Raw genomic sequence first — 24,638 nt, forward strand, 5'->3', positions numbered from 1 at the left:
AGGGAAACATTTCTACTGTACAGCAGATAGAGTGGGCCACCACCTGGGTTTCTTGGTCTGAGAGCAGCAAATCTTCAGTTTTGTTTTTCTTGCTGTCACTCCAGATACCACAAGCCAGAACTGCCCTTTTCTTTACCATTAAGATAACGTCCCTTCTGAAATGTCAAGTAGGTACTTGCCGTAGAGTAAAACTACAGGGTGTAGGCATGGACAGGAATTCTAGACCATGGCAAAGGGCAGTGGGCTAAGTGACTGCAGCAGCCTGTTGCTTTGTTTTGCTGGTGCTAGATCTGAACTAGGAATTAGAGGTGAAGCTGTTTTTGCTTACATCACGTGTAAAGCTGAGGAAGCAAATATAACAGCGGTAGCATGAAGAAAAACAGGTTTTGGTTTTGTTTTTGCTGCCCTTTTTCTGAGCTTCAGCAGGCACTGTCCTAGGAGCTTTTATACATAATCCCTTATCCTTCCCACAGCCCTGCAGAGAGAGGTCGTATTCCCATTGTAGAGGCTAGGAAACTGATCTCCAAGACGTTAGGTAAGTTAACAGGGCTTGTAGTGGCAGAACCAGATTGCAGACTGCAGGCTAGTTTCTCGGCCTGCTTGGTTTCCCTTTGCCATGCTGAATGTAGGCGAAATGGTCTGCTGAGCACTCCTGGGAGCCTGAGCCTCAGGGCTGGCTCCTGTGGAGCTGGTCACAGCTGACCACAGGCCACCTGTTTGTTCCCTGGCTTTCCTGTTCATCAGGGCAGGCATCTGCATCTCATCTTCCCTTAATCAGCATCAGCATCTTCTAGCCAGAAACTGCCAGTGACTGGACTAGCAGTTGCCCATTTCATTGGGGAATCTCCTTTTGAGGGGACAGAATCCAACTTCTGGTGAGTTAGACAAATTCTCAGCCAACTTTCCTTGATTTTCTGGCAGGTGTTTCCTGACCATATCCACCTTCAGAGATATGAAACTTTTAGAGACAGATAAGTTTTCCCCGGTGGTCCTTTCTCACCTCATTCTTACCTGTGAATACACTTGGGGACCCTGAATGACACCCAAACTCATATCAGGCTTTTTCACAATACTTACCAACACCATTACTCCAGTCAGCAGCCCAAAGAAACATCAGGCTCCACACTAAAAATGTCTTTATAACAGGCAACTTGCTGCAAACATGGGTTGGAACACTCACACTTAGCACCAGATTGCATCCTCAGTGTTGAAATCAGGATCCACATTGATCCATCATTAACCCACTAGCTCGGGTGGCATTGACAATTCCTGATAAGTTTGAGTCACAGCTAATAAACCTGCCCTTTCCTTGTGGCACCCACTCTCTGCCTCTGTGGCTGATGTGATCCTGCCCTAGTGCGTGGCAGGTCTGTCTGGACACAGTCACTATAGAGCCGTCTCCTGAATTGTGTCATTGCAATGCTGAAAGAGTTAAGTAGGCCCTGCAGTGCGCTGAATGCTCCAGTTGGAGGGTTTCAGAGAAAGTCTTGACAAACGACGGGTTCCTGCCCTGCTGGGAATATTTCTTCTTTGAGTTCTGGCAGCTATTACTTGGCTGCAGAATATCTAAGACCCACTTTGCCTTTTCTGGTCATAAACACTTGTAGTGTTGAATCTTAAGTCTTGATTATTTTTTTTAATGGTGGCTTTGGTAAAGCCGAATGTTTCCATAGTGATGCATTCTGTTTATTTAAAACTTTACTTATACATGATTCCACCCACACGCTCTCCTCAGAGGGACCTGGTCTACAACTGCCCTCTTTCCCAACCCCATTTTCTGTTTGGAAGGAACACACATGTGAGACCCTTGTCAGATTGGTGCTGCTTGAATCCATTCTTAGATGTGATTCCTGCATCTGGGTGTCAATAGGGAAATGACTTCAGTGTTTATTTACTAGAGTGACTAATGGTGCCTTTTCCAGCTGGTCTAAAGCTGATGTGCCTCCATTTATAAAAGCCTTCCCCAGCCTGTGAATAGAGCCCCATGTTGGGCTGAGCTGTCTGTTAGTGTTTAAGCTGGAGGGGGAAGAGGAGGCAGTGTCAGAGCACAGTGGAGGAAAACAGGATAAATTAGGCTGTAGCTTCGTAGCCAGCACTACCAAGAAGGCCGTTTTCTCAAATGAGCCTGCTTGGAGCTGGCAGAGGCCTGTGTGGATGACGCTGTTAGGATGATTTGTGTGCCATCACTCCCCCACATAGGAGCAGTGATGTCACGCTCTCTCAGCACAGGGACAGTCCCTATTCTCATGTGGCCTCCAGGAATGTGGACACGCCTTCACTGCTCTGGCTGAGCCCACTGACTTTTAGCTCTGGATGCAAATTCTGGTATCTGAAAGGGAAGGAAAGGGGAAAGTGGGGAGGGAGCTTACAGAGTAACTACTCCCTTGGGACCACAGCATCCATAATCTGATTTATTCCTAAAAGAAATCCTATGGCTGTTTTTGTTTTCTCTAAACACCTGAGGAAACTGAAGTACCCAGAGGATTTATCAGATCTGGGATCTGGTGTCCGTGGTGGTCTGGGAGAGACAGCCCTGGGGGGCTAGCCCAGCCATGCCTGCTGCTGTGGCCTGTGGGACCTCCCGTCCCCCCAGCCCTGGCCCTGGGGCCGGCAGCCTGGGTGGTAGGAGCGCTGCAGCCAGAGCCTCCTGTGCCTTTTTCTGGGAGCCCCGGCGGGAGCTCGCCACTGGCCAGGTAGCGGGAGGAGGCGGTGGGCCGCGCGGGCGCCTGAGGGCCTTGTGACCGTGTTGTGAGGGGCTGCTCCCCGCAGGAAGGACGGGGGCAGGCGAGTTGGGACAAGGACCTGGAGGCCGGAGGCTGGGAACACAGTGCTAGCCCCGCAGCCTCCAGGCTATGTGTGGCCAAACCCGTTCCCGCGGCACGAGAGGCGGAGCCGGAAGGGCCACCTCGCAGGAAGGCGCCCAGGCCCCTCGCACCCTGGGAGGCCAGCTGGGTCATCGCTGCCTGAGTCTGAGCCGCCTGCCTGGGGGTTCGGTTAGGACACCAGCCTCGCCACCAGTCCGCACTTGGAGGATGGCCACGGGGCCTCCTAAGGGTGAACCCACCAAAGGCGGATTCTGCAATGAGGGCTCCTGCAGGCCTGGAGAATGTGGAATAGCTGGAGGAAGGATGCCATGGGGCCGTTCAAATGGGCAGAACTTAGGAAAGTCAGAGAGAGGAGGGGAGCCCCACAGAAGTGTCTCCTTTGGGTTGTTTCCTGGAATGTTTCCTCTGAAAACATGTCAAGGGACTAGCCACCAGTTTCTTCCCAGCTTTCTGTCTCTTTCTCTCAGACTTTCAGCCTCCATTCACCTGGAGTGAGAGGGAAAGGAGGACAGCTGGCCTGGAGGTAAAAATCAAGAGGGGAGGCGTGAATGTGTGGCTTCTTGCTCCCCTAGGCTGCCCAGCCGTGCCCTCCTCCAGGCTTCTCTGCTGGGAGGAGGGGTGCAGAGAGGAGAGCTGGTGAACTCCCGTGCACATACTGCCCTTTGACTCCCCAAAGCCCTGTGGGGTGTCGGTAGGGGACTACTTGAGAGTAGTCCCTATCAAATGCTTAGGCCAGTGTTCTTTCTGCCACTCTGAGAGGCCTGGTGACAAGAGGGAACATGGGAAACAAGCAGCCCCAGAAGGTCACGGTGCCTACTGGGACAGCCCTCCAAGGAGTGGTATTGATCGTCTCCGCGCTGCACCAGCCAGGTGGCTGGATATGTGGCAAGGATCCCTGCTGCAGCTTGAGGTAGCGTCGTCCTCCTGAATCTAGTGCCAGCTGAGCTCTGCACCAACTGATGAGGGGAATTAGCTGGACAATTTCAGACAAGACTGGCCCCGTTCGCTTTTGCAAGGGGGTACATTCTCCCTCTTACGGTCACAGTACTGCCTGCAAGGGTAGAACTGGGGAGCAGCTCTGACACCCCACCCCTACCCTAGCCTCCACATCTGCCGGAATGACTGTCTGAGCCCTGTGGGGAGAGGTGGAAGGAGCCTAGGCTTCAGTCAGGTGGACCCAGGGTTGAATCCCAGCTCTGCCCTTTCTAGCTGAGTCACCTCAGACCAGTCAGCCTCCAAGCCTGTTTCCTCCACCGTGAAATGGACTCAGAAGCAGCCCCCTCTTGGCGGTCCTGTGAGGCTTGAGATCATGCATATAGTGCCTGACAGTAACCCACTTAGTAATATGATTTTTTAAGTGCACCATTTCACATGCCCTGCTAACCCCAACCTTAATCCTTATGCTGGGTGGGCGGTCCTTCTGTGGCTGACGGATGGCCCTGTGACCCTGCCTTTCCCCTTGGCAGGCTCCCCTGGTGCCCTCGCGTCTGTTGCAGTCAGCAAGGGTTGGGGGGTGGGGTTGGGCAGAGGCTTTCTGGAGAATGGCCAAAATGAAAATTGTGTGCGAGTGGAGCTGATCATATTAAGATCCAGCTGCACTTAAGCCCCCCTATGGAAGTTCTTTAGGCCAAACTGAAGAGAGCTCCCAGATGCCAAAGTGGCCTCGCGTTGATGCTCTGCTCACTCTCGGCTGCCCCACCACATGCTCCCCAGGTAATTGGTTTCCTAATGCACTATCCCTGGACAGATTCCAGGATTCCAGTGCCTTGTCCCCTTGGGGTCGGTTCTTGACGTTTCCTAGCCTGGCAAGGGTCACCGACCAGGCTCAGATGCACCCCCACAGGACTGTATTGTTTTCTCTTTCTTGCAGGCCACTTCCAAACTCTGTACAGAACGCCTTGGCCTGCAAGAGTAAACAAGATTACCAGGCTGGAATTCTGTTCAAGACCAGGGCTTTTATATCCAGAGATTGTGGGTCAGATGCAGTGAGGGATACATGAAAGGAAGACACAGTGCCTCCTTCCATTACAGATAGAAGTAAACCCATGTGGCTTCTATTTTCCTTGGCAAAATTAGTTTTTTCTCCTTACTACAAAAGAGGTTTGTGTTCTTTGCAAGAAATTAAAAAGAAAGATAAAAAGAGCGTTTGTAACTTCACAAGCTAGACATGGCAACTCTTTACATTGGTGTGTGTGTGTATGTGTGTGTGTGTGTGTGTGTAAGACAGGGTCTCACTGTTTTGCCCAGGTTGGAGGGCAGTAGTGCAATCATGGCTCACTGCAGCCTTGACCTCCCCGGGCTCAGGTGATCCTCCAACCTCAGCCTCCTGAGTAGCTGGGACTACAGGTGCACCCCACCACACCTGGCTAATTTCAGAATTTGTTGTAGATGGTCTTGCCATGTAGCCCAGGCTGGTCTGGAACTCCTGGGCTTAAGCGATCCGCCCCCCATCAGCCTCCCAGAGTGCTGGGATTACAGACGTGAGCCACTGAGCCCGGCCAGCTTTTCACAATTTGCAGTATATATATTTTTTCTACACATTTATGTGCTTTTTAAAAGAAAAAATTACCATCTTACTGAACTAATAGTTTTGGAGCCTTTTTCTACTTAGGTACATTGGTGCCTGCCATTAATTCTTGTTCTATGACATCATCTTGAGTGGCTGCATAGTGTTATATACAGTTATATTGTTATTTAACCAGTTCCTTTGTGTTGGATTTAGACGGTGGTTGGTGTTGATGTTGTTTTTGATATTAGTAACCCTTTTGCTGGTTTTGGAAATCATGAGAATGGAGGGAGGGAGGTAGGGAGCCCATTCAGGCTTTGACTTCATTCAGACTTCAATTCAAATAATAAAAAGAGCAGGTAACACTTTTGAAAAGCTGCAGTATGTACTAGGCACTGCATTCAGTGCTCTACATACAATCAGTGCCTGATTTATGAATCCTCACAGCAGCCCATAGACTAGGCACTATTTTTATCTCCATTTTACAGTTAAAGGGAGGCACAGCTCTTCCACTGGTGTGGCTGGGTGCAGTCCTGTACCTAAACCTTTGAGTACATCTCTGATTGTTTCTTAGAATAAATTCCTAAAAGTGGGGTCGCTGGCCCAGATCCGGAAGGCTATGCATATTTTAAGGCTTTGAATACATAATGGAAATGGCTTTCCAGAAAGAGTACACCAATTTATCCACCTGCCAGTGGTGTTTGAGCAGATCTGAGAAACTTCTGCCCTGCTTGAGCACTGACTGTGTGCTGGGCCCTACGCTTAGTCTTTTATACCATTTCCCTCCTCAGAGAAGAAGCTGTCCTGTGCCTGGCACAGAGTAAGCAAGAACTCAGGACATCTCAGCCAGTATGGGTGGTGGTGGTATACTGTGTGTAATTTGTTGAGAAAACAAGACACACACTTGAAAAACATCAATAATAAGGTGAAAGTGGAACGAGGGGTCCTGATGATGAGTCTTAGAGCTGGCAGAATATGAGGTGGTGGCCAGGGAAGTCTGCCTGTTGGAGGAGGCACTTGGAGAATGGGCAGGAGCACCCTGTTAAGTGACAGCTGAAAGGCTGATGAGCAGGGAGGGACCCCTTTGTAGCTTATGTTGAGCTGGAGGGGAGACGGTGGGGGAGGAAGATGGGCCCACATCAGGCGTAGGAGCTGGCTTGGGCAGAGGTGAGAAGACCTGGGAGAGAGACTGCAGGAGTCCAAGTTTGAGGCTGCACATGTGGCCTGGGGGGCACCTCTAGGAATGGTGAAAAGAAAAGATATCGGATTTTCTAGTGCTGGTAACACCGCTTCTTCCCATGAGTGCTGACACAACAGAAAAACAGACACAGGACTCAGCTACGAGGTCAGCATATCAAGGTTATTACTGATAAGGCTGGGAGACCTTGGCTTACCTCCATGACCACAGTCAGACTTCTTGATATGCCCTCACCCTATCAAGGCCTCGGGGCACCCCGTCTGAGGAAACAGTCTGTGCTGCGGGCCCAGTCTCTGCCAGCCACCAGGAGGATCGCTGCCTCCCTTGGTGAGCCTGGGAGTGGGGAGCAGAGGAGGTGGGCCTCCAGGTGTGCTTCTCAAAGGTGGATGCTGGCCCTTCCCAGGCATCCCTTCCCCATGGAGGACGCAGGAGCTGGGCAGCGGGCACTCTCTGTAGGCAAGCAGCTCAGAGTGGGCAGGAAAGGGTCAGATTCCCTATGCCCCCAGCTCAGCTCCTTCTCCCAAGCTGCTTATAAGTCATTCCTCTGCTCTCAGGAAAGAGAGTTAGGGAGGCTGGGAAAAGGGTGGAAGCTGCCTTTCTGATATTCTTCCCTCTTGGGAATGGAGCGTTCCTCTCCTCATTGCAACACAAGGTAGGAGAGGCAGCCGCTGCCCCCATGCTGGCTGTTGCTCATCCCAGCCCAATCCAAGATGCTTCAGAGGAAAGACTGCCAGCAACCAGCCAGGCAGGGTGGTGCTGTGGTGGCAATTTTGGTCCAGTAGACCTAGTTGTAGTTCCAGCTCCTCCACTGACTGCTACATGGCCTTTGGCAAATTCTTAGCCTGAGTTTCCCCATCTTCTATAAAACAGAGTTGTTAAATTGAGAGAGACAAAATGTATCCGTCTCAGTACCAGCAGCTATTCTTATGAAATAGTGTGTGAATGCGAAGGAAAGAGCTTGTGTGGCCTTGATTTTTGTTGTTGTTTTTTGCTTTTGTTTTGAGACAGGGTCTTCCTTTGTTACCCAGGCTGGGGTCATTGGCACAGTCATGGCTCACTGCAGCCTTAATCTCCTAGCTCAAATGATCCTCGTACCTCAGCCTCCTAAGTAGCTGGGACTATAGGCACATGCCATCATGCTCAGCTAATTTTTAAAATTTATTTATTTATTTATTTTACTTTATTTTGAGATGGAGTTTCACTCTTTCGCCCAGACTGGAGTGAAGTGGCATGATCTCGGCCCACTGTAAACTCTGCCCCTGGGTTCAAGCAATTCTCCTCCCTCAGCCTCTCGAGTAGCTGGGATTACAGGCACCTGCCACCACGCCCGGCTCATTTTTGTATTTTTAGTAGAGATGGGGTTTCGCCATGTTGGCCAGGCTGGTCTAGAACTCCTGACCTCAGGTGATCCACCCACCTTGGCCTCCCAAAGTGCTAGGATTACAGGCATGAGCCACCATGCCCGACCGCTAATTTTTAAATTTTTTGTAGAGATGAGGTCTTGTTACATGGCTCAGGCTGGTTTCAAACTCCTGGCCTCAAGTGATCCTCCCTCCTCAGGCCTCCCAGAGTGCTGGGATTACAGGTGTGAACCACCATACCTGGCCTCTTGTGTGGGCTTTGGGCAGGTCTTACAGCCATGGAGCAACGTCTGTGTAGATGTGTTGAGAGCAAGGACTTGGGGAAAGGGAGGACCCAGCCTGACCAAGAGAGACTGAGGAGGAGGGTGGAAGGGAGGGCAGAGAGGGACCTCAATCTGAGCCATTCTGACTGTTGGTGGGAAGAGGAAACGCAGAGAAAGCAACAGAGAAGGAGCAGCCCTGAGAGGAAGGCACTCCCAAGAGTGTCTGTCCCAGCAGTCAGAGGCAGGGCCGGATTCCCACCTGGCCCCCAGCCCCTGTGAAGCCCTGGATTCTTCCCCTCTAGCCTGGGGTAAGGCCTGGCAAGGTGGTCAGTGTCCAGAAAGACAGTAAGAAACCTGGCCTGTGTCCTGGCATAGAACACTCTGGATCTTTGTCCTGCCTCTGGCTCCTGGGAAAAGCCTCTTCCTGCCCTTGGTCTCAGTTTTCCCATCTGTAAAATGTAGGGGTTGAGCCATGATAATGGTTTGAATATTTGTCCCCTCCAGATCTCATGTTGAAATGTGACTCCCAGTGTTGGACCGGGCCTGGTGGGAGGTGTTTGGATCATGGGGGTGGATCCCTCATGAATGGCTTGGTGCCCTCCCCATGGTAATGAGTGAGTTCTTGCTCTGTTATTTCACGCTAGAACTGGTTAATTAAAACAGCCAGGTATCGCTCTTGCTCCCTCTGTCACTGTGTGATATATGCCTGATCCTGCTTCACTTTCTACCATGAATAAAAGCTTCCTGAGGCTTCACCAGAGCCAAGCAGATGCTAGTGCTGTGCTTGTACAGCCTGCGGAATTGTATACAGAACCTCTTTTCTGTACACATTACTCAGTCTCAGGTAGTCCTTTATAGCAATGCAAAATGGACTAATACAAACCAACTTAAAAATTGTTTTTAGCTCCTTTGACCACAACCCGTGGTAAAAAAGAAAAAAAGTTTTCACACACACACACACACACACACATGCACACACACTAAAACTAAAGCTTCATGAAACAATACTGTATGTACTGTATGGCATATGTTTACTCTGATGTTTTGTGTTCCATTGTATATTGTGTAAAAATGCTGACCATGGCCCCCAAACTGATTGTACAGCCCGTTGATGAGCCACACTCCGTGGTCTGAAAACACTGACCTAGCTCATCTAGAAGGTTCCTTCCTGCTCTGGCAGGCTGTAGTTCTGTTCCATTTCCTGTGGCCTTACGACCCCATCAGCCAAGTCTTTGTGGTTTTCTTCTTTGTACTCTTCTACAGTGGTTTCCAATCTCAGACTCTGCACTGAAGGCATGGTCATGAGCCCAGCTGCTGGAGGTGTACCCCCCACGCCCCTGTCTGAGCAGCGTGAGGCCTTCGAAGCCGCCTGCTGGGGCGTCATGAGTGGGGAGGGGCCTTCATGCCTTCTGCCATCATCACGGAGTAGGTTTGGGTGTCATCCACACTCCCCTCCATGCCCCACCGCAAGACTCTACTGCATCAGTCTATTCCCTGGAAAAATGGTTGGGATTTAGAGTCTGGCTGCCAGTTAGAATTCTAGACCCTTCCCAGGCCCAGCTAGCTCCCTCTTCACCCTCTCCCTCTGCCCACTGAACCCCTCCCTGGGCAGGTCCAGGAGTCACCACTGTGGGAGGTGCTGATGGGTGAAAAGAGCTTTGGCAGCAGATTGACCTGGGTTTGCATCCCAGCGCCACTTCTGCCTGGCTGTGTGGCCTTGGAAAGTTCCCTGACATCTCTGAGCCTCTTTCCTTGAAAAAAGCTTGGAGATAGTTGTACTGCTCTGGGAAGACACATTTAAGGGTGAGATGATAGGCACAAAGTGCTTTTTGTTGGTGCCTGGCAAGAGTTAGGTGCTCAGGAAAAATTCATGCCTTTAAATCTTGTCCCCTGCGCGTCCCTTTAAGGGAATGGCTGGAGAAATGGCAGCTGTTGCCATCTTGAATAAAGAAGGGGAAGATGCCTTCCACAGGGGGGCAACATCAGGAAGAGGCTGTCTCAAACAGGGTGCACCAGGAGTAATCCCATCCAGCCCCAAACCTGTCCTAAAAGTGCAGAGCCCGGTGCAGCAGCACCCTGGTGTTCACAGGGCAGCCTGAGGCTGTGTCTGAGGAGGAGCGCAGGCAGGCCTTAGGGAGAACGGGCTCTGGGACCCCAAAAGTAGGCCCATAAGGATGACGGTGTGTCCTATCCTGGGGCCAGGCTTAGAACCTTAAATGACAGGGCATCATTGTGACCCTAATTCTTGGAATCCATTAAAAAATTCACCCTCCTGTGTGGCCTCATTTTATCTCAGTATGTTTTCAAAAATGTCTGGTGAGATCCTCATGACTGCCACCCAGGGAGAAGGATGGGGCACAAATGAGACTTCCACAATCCCAGGGTCATAAGAAGACCTTTTTTTTCCTTTCTTTTTTTTTTTTTTGAGACAGGGTCTCATTCTGTCACCCAGGCTGGAGTGCAGTGGCACAGTCTCAGCTCACTGCAACCTCCGCCTCCCGGGTTCAAGCAATCCTCCTACCCTAGCCCCCCGAGCAGCTGGGACCACAGATGCGCACCAACATGCAGGGCTAATTTTTTGTATTTTTAGTAGAGACAGGGTTTTGCCATGTTGCCCAGGCAGGTCTCGAAGTCCTGATCTGAAACGATCTGCCTGCCTTGGCCTTTCAAAGTGCTGGGGATTACAGGTGTGAGTCATAGCGCCCAGCTGAGAAGAACTTTCTAGCAAACACCAGAACCAAAGTATCGGAGCAGGCAGTCCTGAGATGCTGTTTGCATGCCCTCATGCTGTTACCCCTTACCAAGGCTTCGTGAAAGTCATCTTTGCAGGTGTCCTCAGCGCCCACAACACTTTTGTTTTGGTGCCCAACCACAGTAGTAAATTGTTGAAAGGTGGATTTGAACCAAGCTGGAGATAGACAAGGGATGTAAGCACCTCCATCACCAGGCCATGCCAGGGAAGCTGCTTCCCAGAACTCGGAAGCGGTTCCTTCCAGGGCTCCTGACTCAATAGCCACCCCCTTTGTCACCTCAGCTCCTGATAGCTGCAGAACCTGGGGCTCTGAGAGCCAAAGTGACTTGCCCTGGGCCACACAGCTCTAATAGCAGAGGCTGGAGGCGCTTTGGAGGGCTGCGCTGTGTAGCTGGGACTTGGTACTACCTGGGAAAACCTCTGACCCTCTTGCCTCTGCGTTTCTGGCTCCAGCTGCCCTCTTCTCTGTTTTTCCAGTAGCCAGAAGACTCTGCTTCCAAGGGAGAGACTTATACTTTAACCTTGGAGCATAAGGTAAGTCCCTCAGGCTTGCTTTATGGAATCATGGTACTGGCTCATGGTTTGGTAGGAGCAGTGAAACTTCTCAGAATGCGAGGCTACAAGCCCAGTCTCTATGCTTACTATCTGGCGGATGTCCCTGGACCTCAGTGTCCCTGTCCACATATGAGGGAATAATGTCAGATGGACCTAGTCCAGAGAACCAGCCCTCCCAGAGGGCAGCCAGGCTCAAGGTAAAGTCCAGGATGGGGTCCCATCCTGACTCTGCCCTGCCTTGCCGCTGGCTGTGTGACCTTGGTCTTGTTCCCTCCCCTCTCTGGTCTTCTCTGTCTTCATCTCAAAAGACAGCAAAGATATTCCTGTTTTGCTGAAATCAGAGGGGTGAAACTACTTTGCAAAGCTTAAGGGCCAAAGATTGTGAGGGATTTTCTTCTCAGCCATGTAAAGATTCTCAGACCAGTGGTCCCAGAAGGGGAACACTCAGGCCTGCAAGAAAGCATGTGGGAAGGGCTGAGCCACAGACCCTGGGTGGGTGAAGCTGTGCCGGAAAGCAGAACCTTGGCAGGGAAATGAGCTCTCGTTACTCACATCAGCACCGCAGGTCCACAGGCTGGGCTTGATTCTTGGGAGGTCTTCTTGGGAGGTCTCCCTGGGTTCTGGCTCCCTCAGAGTCCCCAAGAATCTCCCTGCCCCTGACTCCAGCCTGGTGTTCCCTGGGACTCATCGTGGGAGTCAGGGGTGCCAGGGTGCCTCCTCCGGTGGGACCAGCCCTGCCATGGCAGCCACTGCAGCTGGTATCCCATTGCAGTGTTACAGTGAGGCTCAGATTACACAGTGAGCTCATCCTAGCATGAATGGGGCCACCGGGGCGGGGCACTGGAAACTGATGGACCGATGAGGGGGCTGTCACTGGGGGTCTCCCTGGACCCTCTCCCTCCCTCCCTCTCTCCCTCTCTGTGTGTCTTGGACTCTCTTCTTCCCTGTCTCTCTCTCCCTCTCCTCTCTCTCCCTCTCGTGCACACTGACACCCCTTCTTGGAGATTGCCTGGGATTGTCATGGCAACCCTCCAGCAAAATTATCAAAACACTTTTATGCTCCCAATCGTACCAGACGAAGTGCTAATTCTGAGTAAGGCTGAAGCAGTTGGTTAAATGCTGAAGTCACAGGCTTTGTGTGGAGGCCCTCCTGGGGGTGGAGTGGGCACCAGTGGGAGGTGAGGGCCGGGACAGGGGGCAGGACCACCCGAAAAAGACTCAGTCTCTCACCTGCTAGAGATGTTGTGTGTGTTGCTTTCCTGTCCCCACCCCTTATGCCACATTCACATTTGCATTCCACACACACACATGCACACACACACACCTACAAGCGGTGGCTGGGCCAAACACACCCAAAGTGTAGATGGACCCAAACGGTACCACCTGGAATAATCATCACCTCATTCAGTGCTTGGAACTCTGAGACCCACTCTAGGGAGAGTTCTGGGTGAGGCGGGGGATGGCCAGTTGCCCAGTGCATCTAGCTGGCACCGGGTCTGAGCTAGGGCAACAGCAGCCATGGGAAGGGGCCTGACCTTCCTGCCTACCCCCCAGGGAAAAGCAGAGGAGGACCTGTGAACGTTCTGCCCCAACCTGGTTCTTCCCACCTTGATGTGCATCCCAGGACACACTGCATCCCTGCTCCCCTGTGACTCACGCCCAGGTTACCATAGGCTGCCTTGGAAACAAAGCCCTGCTAATGGCTGAAGAACTGGTGGTTGCTTTTTAAAAATCCCAGCTCTGCCCAAAAGCCAAAGTGTGGGTAGGGACGATGGGGGAGGTGGTGCACAAGCCCCTCCCCTCTCTGCTTCCATCTCCCCACCCCATCTGCTTCCCCAGGACACCCCTCCATGGAAGCCAGCCTTCCCCTGCAGCCCCAGCACAGGCTGCTCTGGCTGAAGGGGAGGCATCTACTCCTGTGAATGGGTCCCCTCATCCTCCAGAGGATTCTAGGATGTTAGAGCAAGAGGGACCCCCGGCGAATCAGAGTCTGGCCTCCTTGCTTCCCAGATGGGGGAACCGTGGCTCAGAGATTGGAAGCAATGGTTCAAGGCCACAGAGTGTGTACACGCACACACACACGTACAAGCGGTGGCTGGGCCAAACACACCCAAAGTGTAGATCGACCCAAACAACCAACCTGTAACCAGGCTTCTGGATTCCAGGCCAGTGCTGTTCTCATTGCACCAGAGAGACCACAGGATGGGGTGGTGCAAGCAGTGAGCACCAATTTCAGAGTCAGGCAGGCCTGGCCTTGAATGCTGGCTTCAGTGCTCAGCACTTAGTGTAGCCCTGATCAGCCCCCCAGCCCCCTGAGTCCTCAGCTGTAAAGTGGGGTGATGCTAGAGTCCCTCTGGAAGGACACAGTGAGGACAACTTTAATGAGGTGGTATGTGCACATGCAAAGCACAGTTGGCACAAGGCCAGACACAGAGTGAGTGTTCAACAGATGACTTTTATTTTTATTTTTTGTTTTTTTTAGAGATGTGGTCTCACTATGTTACTATGTTGCTCAGGCTGGCCGGAAACTCCCGGGCTCAAGTGATCCTCTAGCCTCAGACTCCTGAGTAACTGGGACTACAGACGTGCGCCACCATGCCCAGCAACAAATGACATTTCTGTGTCCTTCCTCTGTAGCCCCAGAGCTACAGACCTGCTGAGAAGAGGGACTGTCCTACATCCCTTTTAAGGGCCGACCCCTGTCCCGGGGTGGCTGGGTGAGGCCATGTAGCCTGTCCTGGAAAAGCCCACACTGACCCCTCCCACAGCTCTGAGCCCCTGCAAACCCAGCAAGTCCCAGAGGGCAAGAGGAAGCAGGACCCCCGATGCTGGGCCGGTCCCCAGTACCTAATCCCCCCAGGCCTGCCCACCCTTTGCATCTTGGCTGTCAGGCCTTTGGAGGAAAGAAAAATGTTGAAAGAGGTGTTGATATCCGCCAAGGCCCCCGAGGGCCACCTTTGGGCATCAGCAGTAACAACACCCCAACCTGGTTCACTTCTGCTGTGTGGAACTCCACCCTTGGAGATATGATTAGAGTGCAGCGTTGCTCGGGCTAGCTTCCTCTTTTAAATTGTGAGTCAGGCAGGAAGGTATAAGCCACCAAAACCCCCAAATGCCCTCTGAAGCAGGAATTTCTTGGAACCTTTCCCTGATATCTTCTCAACCAAGTTGGGGGCTGGGTAGGTTTGAGGATGAGATCATAAAAGCAAAAGCAACTTTTATTTTATGCTTACAACATGCCGGGTACTGTGCTAGGCGCTTTCCTACACACTGGCACCCGGGGCATTGCTTCTACACACTGGCACCCGGGGCATTGCTTCTACACACTGGCACCCGGGGCACTGCTTCTGCACACTGGCACCCGGGGCACTGCTTCTGCACACTGGCACCCGGGGCACTGCTTCTACACACTGGCACCCGGGGCACTGCTTCTGCACACTGGCACCCGGGGCACTGCTTCTGCACACTGGCACCCGGGGCACTGCTTCTACACACTGGCACCCGGGGCACTGCTTCTGCACACTGGCACCCGGGGCACTGCTTCTACACACTGGCACCCGGGGCACTGCTTCTGCACACTGGCACCCGGGGCACTGCTTCTGCACACTGGCACCCGGGGCACTGCTTCTGCACACTGGCACCCGGGGCACTGCTTCTGCACACTGGCACCCGGGGCACTGCTTCTGCACACTGGCACCCGGGGCACTGCTTCTGCACACTGGCACCCGGGGCACTGCTTCTGCACACTGGCACCCGGGGCACTGCTTCTGCACACTGGCACCCGGGGCATTGCTTCTGCACACTGGCACCCGGGGCATTGCTTCTGCACACTGGCACCCGGGGCATTGCTTCTGCACACTGGCACCCGGGGCATTGCTTCTGCACACTGGCACCCGGGGCATTGCTTCTGCACACTGGCCCCCGGGGCATTGCTTCTGCACACTGGCCCCCGGGGCATTGCTTCTGCACACTGGCCCCCGGGGCATTGCTTCTGCACACTGGCACTTTGGGACCTCTGCTATGAAGCACGCACCCTCTTTCTTATTTTCACTGCCCTGGGCCAGGATGGGGAACCTCCCATCCAGGGGAGTGGAGGGAGTTGACTTAGGGTACCCTAGTCCCCAGCCTCAGAATTTGGGGTCCAGAGGAGCTGTGTGTGTTGGAGACAGTGTAGCACCTTGGCTGGCCTGTCAGGAGCCGTGGGAGCAGGGCACATGTGGTAGCAGTCCATGCCACAGGGACCTCTGCGTGCCAGCTCTGTGCTGGGTGCTGGAAAGGCAGTGGCCAACAACGACCACCTAGTGGGGAAGGCGGACAGTACAGTGTCAACAGACAAGTAAGAAGACCCTTTAGATAATGACAAACATGCCATGAAAGAAAGGGGGACAGAGAGACTGAGGGGCAGCCGTCAGTAGGGTGGCTAGGGGAGGCTTCTTCAAGGAGATAACATCTGAGCTGAGAACTCTGCAGGGCAGACAGTCAAGTGGCTTGTCCAAGCTCACACAGTAAGTTCTGGGGAAGCCAGACTAGCACACGTCTCTAGACTCCCTTCGAGTGGTCTCCCTGCTCCTAGAAACATCCTTCTCTTGGATTCTGACATGTCTTCCTGTTTTCCTCCTACCCTGTTGAACACTGCTTCTCTGAGTCCTTGGCTGACTCATCCTCTTTCCAGTGCTGGACTGTTCCAGCCCTCCTCTGGAATGTGGGCCTCCACCCAGCCCCCTCCAAAACTGCCACCTCCACCCCTCACCTCTCCCCTAGCTTCAGTGGCCTGCTTGACATCTCCGCCTGGATGTCGAAGGGTCTCTTAGAACAATGCTAAGTCCATATAATAGAGACCCCAAGTTAGAGTAGTTTAAAAAGATTCAGTTGATTGTTCACTCCTGTAATCGTTACAGGGGAAGTGCTTCAGGTTGGTGGATAGCTCAGCTCCACGTGGTCATTTAGGGACTCGGACTAATGATGGTGCTGCTATCTTTAACGTGAGAGTTCCAGAATCTCTCTGGTTATTGCTCTTCCGGCCAGTGTGAGGGGAAAAACACAGAAGTCTAGGGCAGGAATTTCTTCTTAATCAAGTGAGGCAGAAGTTGAGCATACTTCTCACATTCCACAGATGAGAGTTTAGACACATGGCCTCCTAGCTGCAAGGAGAGTTGGGTCATGCCACAGCTGGGTGGAGAGCTAGCCATCTCTGTCACAGTCTGTCCTCGAGAACAGTGAGGACTTGCCTGCCCTGGCCGCGGAGGAGGTTCTCTGGGGGTGACCCCTTATTCTGTGTCTCCCTGACCTTGGCTTTGCCCTTCAACATTGCTTGCCTGTCATTCTCCACAGCCACCGACAGGGTGTTGAGAGTCTACCCTCCTTGGATGCTGACTCGGGCTTGAGCAATCATGGGCTTTTGCAGTCCAGCCTTGCAATTTTGTTGGTGATAACAATTCCTTCAGAAACATAGTAGGCTTCATCTTTAGTCAGTTCCTTGAGCCGTGACCACATCCAAAGTTCCTTTCTTGACAGAGTTATGAAGTCTATCTTCCATACCCTTCTGTTTCCCATTCATTTAAAATGAAAGTGGCTGAGTGCAGTGACTCACGCCTGTAATCCCAGCACTTTGGGAGGCTGAGGCAGGTGGATCACCTGAGGTCAGGAGTTTGAGACCAGCCTGGCCAACAGGGTGAAACCCTGTCTCTACAAAAATACAAAAATTAGCAGGGTGTGGTGGTGCACGCCTGTAATCCCAGCTACTCGGGAGGCTGAGGTGGAAGAATTGCTTAAACCCGGGAGGCAGAGGTTGCAGTGAACCGAGATTGCACCACTACACACCAGCCTGGAAAACAGAGCAAGACTCCATCTCAAAGTAAATAACTAAATAATAAATAAAATGAAGGTTATCCTAAGGACATCCTAAATAACAGACTTAGATGTAATACCCTTAATATAATACTTTGCCACAGGGGCGATTTCTTTGTTTGGTTTAAAGTTTGGCCTAAGAGACAGGCTTTGAGAGAGGCTCTGAGCCACGATAGTCTGACTTCCTGCTCTTTGGACACAGCCAGTTGGCTTTTTCAACGCTGAGGACACCAGTTTTCTGAATTCTCTGTATTTCTGTGTATCTCGTCTTGCAAACTGGCCAATCTCTTTCTTGTAATATTTTGCTAAAAGCAACATCAAGCAGCCAACACATGCAAATAGCTTCAGCTCTTTCCAACCATTTTTCTAGAATTATAGGCTCAATAGGCACGTGGGCTGTCTTCCAAATGATCACAGGTGACATTTGCAATAAATGTTTTGTCCCAGCATAACAAGGTTCACCAGCTTCTCATCCTCTAATATCTGTTTCCATCTTGCTCACCACCTATTGGCTAAGCCAATGCCACATATTTGAGGGGTTTTATACATGGCAGTTTGCCACTCCTGGTATAAATTTCTATAAGGAGCTACAAAGTACAGTGGTTTTAAGGTTATAGAAATTGCTTTTTCTCTCACATAATACAGTTCTGATGTGAGCATTTCAGGCCTCATTCAGGTGGATGGTGGGTTTTAATAAGCAGCCAGCAGACTCCACAATGGCCCCCCCTCCCCACCCTTCTCTTCTCCAACACATTTGCCTGTGTGTCAATGGCACCACCATCACACACTTGCTCAAGCAAATACACAGAAGTCAACTTATTTTTTATTTTTTGAGACAGGGTTTCACTCTGTCACCCAGGCTGGAAGGCAGTGTCGAAATCTTGGTTCACTGCCACCTCTGCCTCCCAGGTTCAAACGATTCTCATGCTTCAGCCTGGGTAGTTGGGATTACAGGCACCTGCCACCACACCTGGCTAATTTTTGTATTTTTAGCAGAGACTGGGTTTCACCATGTTGCCCAGGCTAGTCTTGAACTCCTGACCTCAAGTGATCCATCCGTGTTGGCCTCCCAAAGTGCTGGGATTACATGCATGAGCCACCGTGCCTGGACAGAGGTCAACCTTGATCCCTCCCTGACCCACAGCTCCCATCTAATCTATCAGCAAGTTCTCTCAATTCTGTCTTCAGGGAAATCCCAAATGTGACCATTTCCTACATCTCCATTGCCTCTACCCTAATCCAAGCCTTCAGTGTTGTGAGGTCACATAATAGTCTTCCAAGAGAGCTTCCTGCTTCTTTCCCAGCTCCTCTCCACACAACAGCCAGAGTGAGTATTATTATTATTGTTATTATTATTATTACTGTATAGAGACTGGGTCTCACTATGTTACCCAGGCTGGTCTCCAACTCCTGAGCTTAAGTGATCCTCTCACCTTGGCTTCCCAAAGCGTTGGGATTACGGGTGTGAGCCACCGTGCCTGGCCTCCAGAATGAGTTTTGAAAAACATAAATTGGAGCATGCATTAAGATGCCTTACTGTTGCCCTTAGAATGAAATTATATCTTTTTTTTTTTTTGAGACAGAGTCTTGCTCCATTGCCCAGGCTGGTGTGCAGTGGCACAATCTCGGCTCACTGCAAGCTCCACCTCCCGGGTTCACGCCATTCTCCTGCCTCAGCCTCTCGAGTAGCTGGGACTAGAGGCACCCGCCACCACGCCTAGCTAATTTTTTTTTTTTTTTAATTTTTAGTAGAGACGGGGTTTCACCGTGTTAGCCAGGATGGTCTCGATCTCCTGACCTTGTGATCCGTCCGCCTAAGCCTCCCAAAGTGCTGGGATTACAGGCGTGAGCCACCACACCCAGCTGAAATTCTATCTTTGTAACCTGCCACTAAGGCCTCAAGTGACTGTCCCCCTTTCCCATCCCCCTCTCTCACTCTGCTTTAGCCAACAAGCCTCCTTGCTGTTTGTTCTTCAAATACACCAAGTGTATTCTTGCCTTAGCGTCTTTGCATTAAGACTCCCTCTGCCCAGACACTCTCTTCCCACCTTGTCACATGGCTGGTTCCATTTTTGTCCATTGCAGGGCAAACCGCTGCAGTGTAGTGGCTCAGGAGCCACGCTGCTGGGGTTTGAATCTCAGCTCTTGCTACTTCCTGCTGTGGGACCTTGGGGCAAGTTTTCTTAGCTTCTCTGTGCCTTGACTTTTCTACCTGTAAATGGCGATAAGAAATGTATGGTATTTGTTACCCAGGGTGGTTGGGAGGATTAAATAAAATAGTGAACACATTGAGTTCACGCATCAAAAGTGTGCAGAGCATGGCCATACTAAGCACTTAGCATGTTATTATTGCCCTTCTGGTGGCAGCTTAAATATCCAGGCTCTGAGCAGCCTTTCCTGGTCCCGTGCTCTAAGCATCTCACCACCTGCATCCCCAGCTCATCGCCCTACTTTATTTCACCACAGAACATGTTCTTGTTCGTGTGTGTATCATCTGTCTCTCCCCACAACACCCCACTCCCATTAGAATGTAACTTTCATGAGGGCCAGGACTGTACCTTTCTTGTTGGCTTCCATGCCTTTCCTGAGCAGGAAAGTAACTTCTCAGTAAATCTGTGTTGAGTGGATACGGAAAGGACGGAGGCCAAATCCCACTGACCCCCTCCTTTTTGGGTGGCCCTGTGAGCCCTGCTGGGTGCCTGTCAGTGCCCCACATCTCAAGCCCACTTGGCCTTGGCCAGGCTCACAGTTTCCTCTTGGGAGTCCCAGGACATAGGGCAGGGACTGCCCTGTGGACCTGCTCTTAGAGACCTTGGGAACACTGGTGAGATTTAGCTCAGGGTCCTCACCCTCAGCAGGGGGCTGTCAGAGCATGGACTCTGGAGTCAGCCCATCTGTTTCCATCAGATACTAGTGGACCAGTTACTTATCCCCTCTGTGCCTGGTTTTCCCATATGTAAAAATGAGAGAATACCAATTACCTCATAGGGCTGCTGCTGTGAAGATTAAACAGGATAATATATGTAAAACAGAGCTCATGGTTGGCTTGGAGTAAAGCTCTCCAGATGGTAGCTATTATTGTTGTTGTTGTTGTTAGTGCCATATCCAAGTGTCACTCTTCAGAGCATGAATGGGGGTGCCCGAGGGACTTGGGTGGGGGAGTGAGGAGGCAAACATAAAGAAGACATCTAGGGAAGGGAAGAACCGGAATGGAATAATCGAGATGTGTTTGCATTCGTGCGTGTGTGTGCGTGTGTGTGCGCGTGTGTGTGTGTGTGTGTGCACGCGCGCGCGCCTGCGGAGGGGGGTGGCAAGGATCCAGAGGGGGAGCCCGCCCCTTCTTCCGAGCTCAGCTCTGGGGAGCCGGGCCCTCAGGCTCGCCAGGCTGCAAAGAGAGCTGAGAGCTGCCTCGCGCCCCGCGCAGAACCGGCGGTGGAATAACCAGCGCCTCAAGTGTGTGCATCTGGGACCAGGGGGCGGGGGAGGGGGACCTGCGGCCCCGCGGCCAACCCGGTTGGTGCAGACTTGGGGATCCCAGAAGGGACAGTGCCCGCCCAGTCGCGGCGATTGAGGGTCCCTCCCCGGGCGCAGCTCGGGCCAGCCGCGTGCTCCGGGGCTGCGGCTTCTCCCGGAACCCCCGCGGGCGGGGCCTGCCTTGCGGAGCCGGTTGGCGGGGGGCGGGCGGCGCCGGGGAAGGGGCCGTTACTTTCCCAGAGTGGCGGGGCGACGTCAGGCGGAAGGGCGCGGGGCGCGCACGCTTTAAATGGCATTCGCTGTCATCCGAGCTCAGAGCCGTGTGGGCAGCCGCGGGCTATATAAGCCGCGAGCCTGGCCGCCGCGGGGCAGACGGCGACAGCAGCGGCGGCGAGCGCCTCGGAGCGCGGCGGAACAGCGCCCCCCGAGCCCCGTGCCCCCCGACGGGTCCTCCCGCCCGCCCTCCCGAGGAGCGCCGGCCCGGGCCCGCGAGGGCCGCCGCCACCCCGCAGCAGATTTGGATCCCCCGCCCGGCGAGCCCCCGGCTGCTGCCTCCCGGGGGGCCCCGGCGCAGCGGCCGCCCCCGGAGAGCCCCGGCGCCCCGCCGCCCGGCCCCGCAGACGCCGGAGGCGCCATGGCCGCCAAGCCCGGCGAGCTGATGGGCATCTGCTCCAGTTACCAGGCGGTGATGCCGCACTTCGTGTGCCTGGCCGACGAGTTCCCGCAGCCCGTGCGGCCCGCCAAGCTGTCCAAGGGCCGGGGCCGGCTGCGGCGGCCGCGCCAGTCTCGCTTCAAGACGCAGCCGGTGACCTTCGACGAGATCCAGGAGGTGGAGGAGGAGGGGGTGTCCCCCATGGAGGAGGAGAAGGCCAAGAAGTCGTTCCTGCAGAGCCTGGAGTGCCTGCGCCGCAGCACGCAGAGCCTGTCGCTGCAGCGGGAGCAGCTCAGCAGCTGCAAACTGAGGAACAGCCTGGACTCCAGCGACTCCGACTCGGCCCTGTAAGGGGCGCCGCCCGCGGGGGGGACGCGCGCGCCCGCGGTCCGCGCGGGGACCGGCGTGTGAACCCCGAGAGTGCCCGCGCCCTGCTCCCGGGGGACCCGCAAGGACCCGGGACCGCCGCTCCTCGCGCGCTCGGACTCCCGCCCCGCTGCGAACCGGTCGGTGCGCCCCTCGCCGCGCTCGCCCTGGCCCGGGAGCGCCGGGAGCGGGGCCGCTTTCCTCGTCCTTGTAAATGTTTATTTTTTAACTCTTCCCAGTGCGAACTCTGCTGTGAGTGTGTGCGGGGAGGCGCGCCCGCGCTGAGTCGGCGGCGGGTCGCCACTCCATGCCCTTGTCCGATGGTTTGCAACTCCGATTTTGCACACCGCTCCACCGTGCCCCCCAGCGCACACCCGTTCACACTCACGCCAACACTCTCGCTGAACACTTTTATAATTGTTAGGCGTGGCCGTTGGGACTTTGGGCGCAGCGCAGCTGCTACTGCGTCTGGAGGATTGATATTTATTTTTGCATTGCGATGGCTGAAGGCATTTATTTAACGATCTTTTTACCTGGATATGTCTGTGAGGCTCCTGAAGGGAGACAAATAAAGTCAATATATTTGCACAGTGCATTTTTCCAGGCTCTTGACTTTTTGCACCTTCGGGGTCCAGGCTCCCAAGACTCGGGGAGGCGGGGGAGGAGGTGGCAGGGGGATGCCGGACCAGGGAGCCGGGAGTGGAGCTACCTCCACAAGCTTCCGTCACCGGAACGAGGTTGCGCCACCGGTGCGCGGGTCGGTTGCCTGCCTCCCCAAGTGGATCCACCCCCGGTCCAGTGTGCTCCTGCGTCCCTGGTCTATTCCCCATCGCCGGCATCCGGGCTGAAGTGAAGCCGCAGGCGGGGCGGAGGCAAAGCTGAGGATGGAGAGCTGTCTCCTCCGTACAGTTGACTTCCCAGAGCTGGGGTCAGGGTCCTTGCCCCGCACCCGCCACAGAAGACGCATCTCCCTCTGCGCTGATTCCTGGCGGCGGGTGGGGAGATGTCGGAGCCAGCAATGCGAGATGTTTGGGCGTTGGGACCCGAGAGTGGGCTGGAGGCCAGCCTGGGTTGGTCGAGAGTGTGGGTGCGCGCTCGCTGTCGCGGGCAGGTGACTCCCTGACCGCAGTTGACTCAGCGCAGTGCCCAGCGCTCCTGCGCTGCGGGGGAAACCGCGGCCGCTATGTCTCCAGCCGTTCTCTGCGCCCCGCAGGGTTCCTCCAGGAGGGTGGGGCATGTCTTTGGTTAGAGCCTGAAGGGCACCTGGGTACCATCGAGTCCTTCCCTTCTCCCCGCCCCTGCCTTTGTTTACATATGAGAAAACAAGCCTAGGGTAACAGGGAGAGGAGCGCCCCCAGTTCTCCGCACTCCTGGTCCAGGACTCTTGCACCGCAGGAGTTTGTCTTTCCAGTGCTCTTCAGCCACTTCCCGAATCCCTGTCTGCTTCCTAAATCCTCTGGTTTAGCAGTGTGGCAGGGCCACCTGGCTGCAGATGGCCACCAAGGTAACAAACTACACTTGGTTGAGCTGGGCAGGTCCCCACACTGGGGCCCTCTCCCAGACCCTCCCTCCAGCATTACTCCAGGGCTGACCCACCCTGACAGGTTTAGGGCTCCTGCTCCGGTTACGGCGTCTCTGTGCTCGGGCGCCCTCTGGTGGTGGGGCTGGTGCGTGGGGGTCAGGAATCTCTAGGAGATACCCAGTCTCTCAGCTGCAGCGCAGAGCTCTGGAGAAGACAGCAGAGGAAATGAAACAAAGAAACAAAAATGGAACTACAGGGCCGGAGAGGGTGTTCTTCCCTCGGCTCAGAGAGAGCACAGGCTATGGCCTTGGTGGCTGTGGTATTTGGCCCGTGTCCCAGTCCCTGAGAACACACTGGCCCAACAACGGGTTCCACTGTGGTGGGGTATCATGGCAGGAGACTCTTAACCTGCAAAGGCCTCAGAGATGTGAGGCCACTGTGGGTCGATGCTTTATTCCAGCCAGGGCAGCTGCCACCACTGGACTAGTTTGAGCTCCACAGAGTGGGAGGAACTTCCTCTGAGCCCAGCCTCATTCTCTTCTCTCTCCAAAGAAACTCCCTGAGGACAGAGGGGCGGACCCCACATCCTGTGCCCCTCTCTCTGTCTTACCTCTTCGGCAGCAGCTCCTCTTTCTACTCTTCAGGAGCTAGATGTCCCAAGTGTCTGGAAGACCTTCCAGTGGGCTTCTAGACCCTTCAGGCCTGAGATCCTCCCCTCTGCATAGCCTTCTCTCGCGGAAGAACCTCCTTCTCAGCCGGGCAGTGGTTCACGCCTGTAATCCCAGTACTTTGGGAGGCCTAGGTGGGCAGATCGCTTGAGCCCAGGAGTTCGAGACCAGCCTGGGCAACATGGTGAAATCCTATCTCTACAAAAAAAAAAAAAATTAGCCGGACGTGGTGGTGCACACCTGTGTTCCCAGCTATTCAGGAGGCTGAGGGGAGAGGATCACCTGAGCCCAGGGAGGTGGAGGCTGCAGTGAGCAGTAATTGCGGCACTGCACTCCAGTGTGGGTGACAGAGTGAGACCCCGTCTCAAAAAACAGAAACAACAAACAAACAAAAAGAACCTCCTGCTGCCTTCAGCCCCTACCTGAAGGGTCTCCTTGGGTTACCCCAGCCAACAACAGAGGTTATTGCGGGGACCACATTCCCTGCTCAGCTGTGGGCAGGCCCAGCACTGAGTAGGTGCTTCTGAAATGTTTGGGTTGAAATGAATAAAGAGGTGCTGAAGAAAATCCATTCCTATCTTGCCTACTTCTGTTTTGTTGTTGTTGTTTGTTTGTTTGTTTTGAGATGGAGTCTCACTCTGTCACCCAG

The 24,638-nt window shown here is 53.6% G+C and overlaps 1 protein-coding gene across 1 annotated transcript; it reads left to right on the forward strand.

Annotated features, from left to right (window-relative positions):
* The first annotated feature begins 21,074 nt into the window (after window positions 1–21,074).
* On the forward strand, window positions 21,075–22,392 carry C9H11orf96 (chromosome 9 C11orf96 homolog). Its single transcript, XM_004050973.5, has one exon. The coding sequence runs from the start codon at window positions 21,416–21,418 to the stop codon at window positions 21,782–21,784; it is 369 nt and encodes a 122-aa protein (XP_004051021.2). The 5' UTR covers window positions 21,075–21,415; the 3' UTR covers window positions 21,785–22,392.
* Window positions 22,393–24,638: the final 2,246 nt, after the last annotated feature.

This window comes from Gorilla gorilla, chromosome 9 (assembly GCF_029281585.2).
Source record: "Gorilla gorilla gorilla isolate KB3781 chromosome 9, NHGRI_mGorGor1-v2.1_pri, whole genome shotgun sequence".
In the NCBI taxonomy this organism is placed as follows: Eukaryota; Metazoa; Chordata; class Mammalia; order Primates; family Hominidae; genus Gorilla; species Gorilla gorilla.

What these genes read in the sequence shown, in the direction of transcription:
- C9H11orf96 (XM_004050973.5), top strand. Translation starts at nt 21,416, where the DNA reads ATGGCCGCCAAGCCCGGCGAGCTGATGGGCATCTGCTCCAGTTACCAG.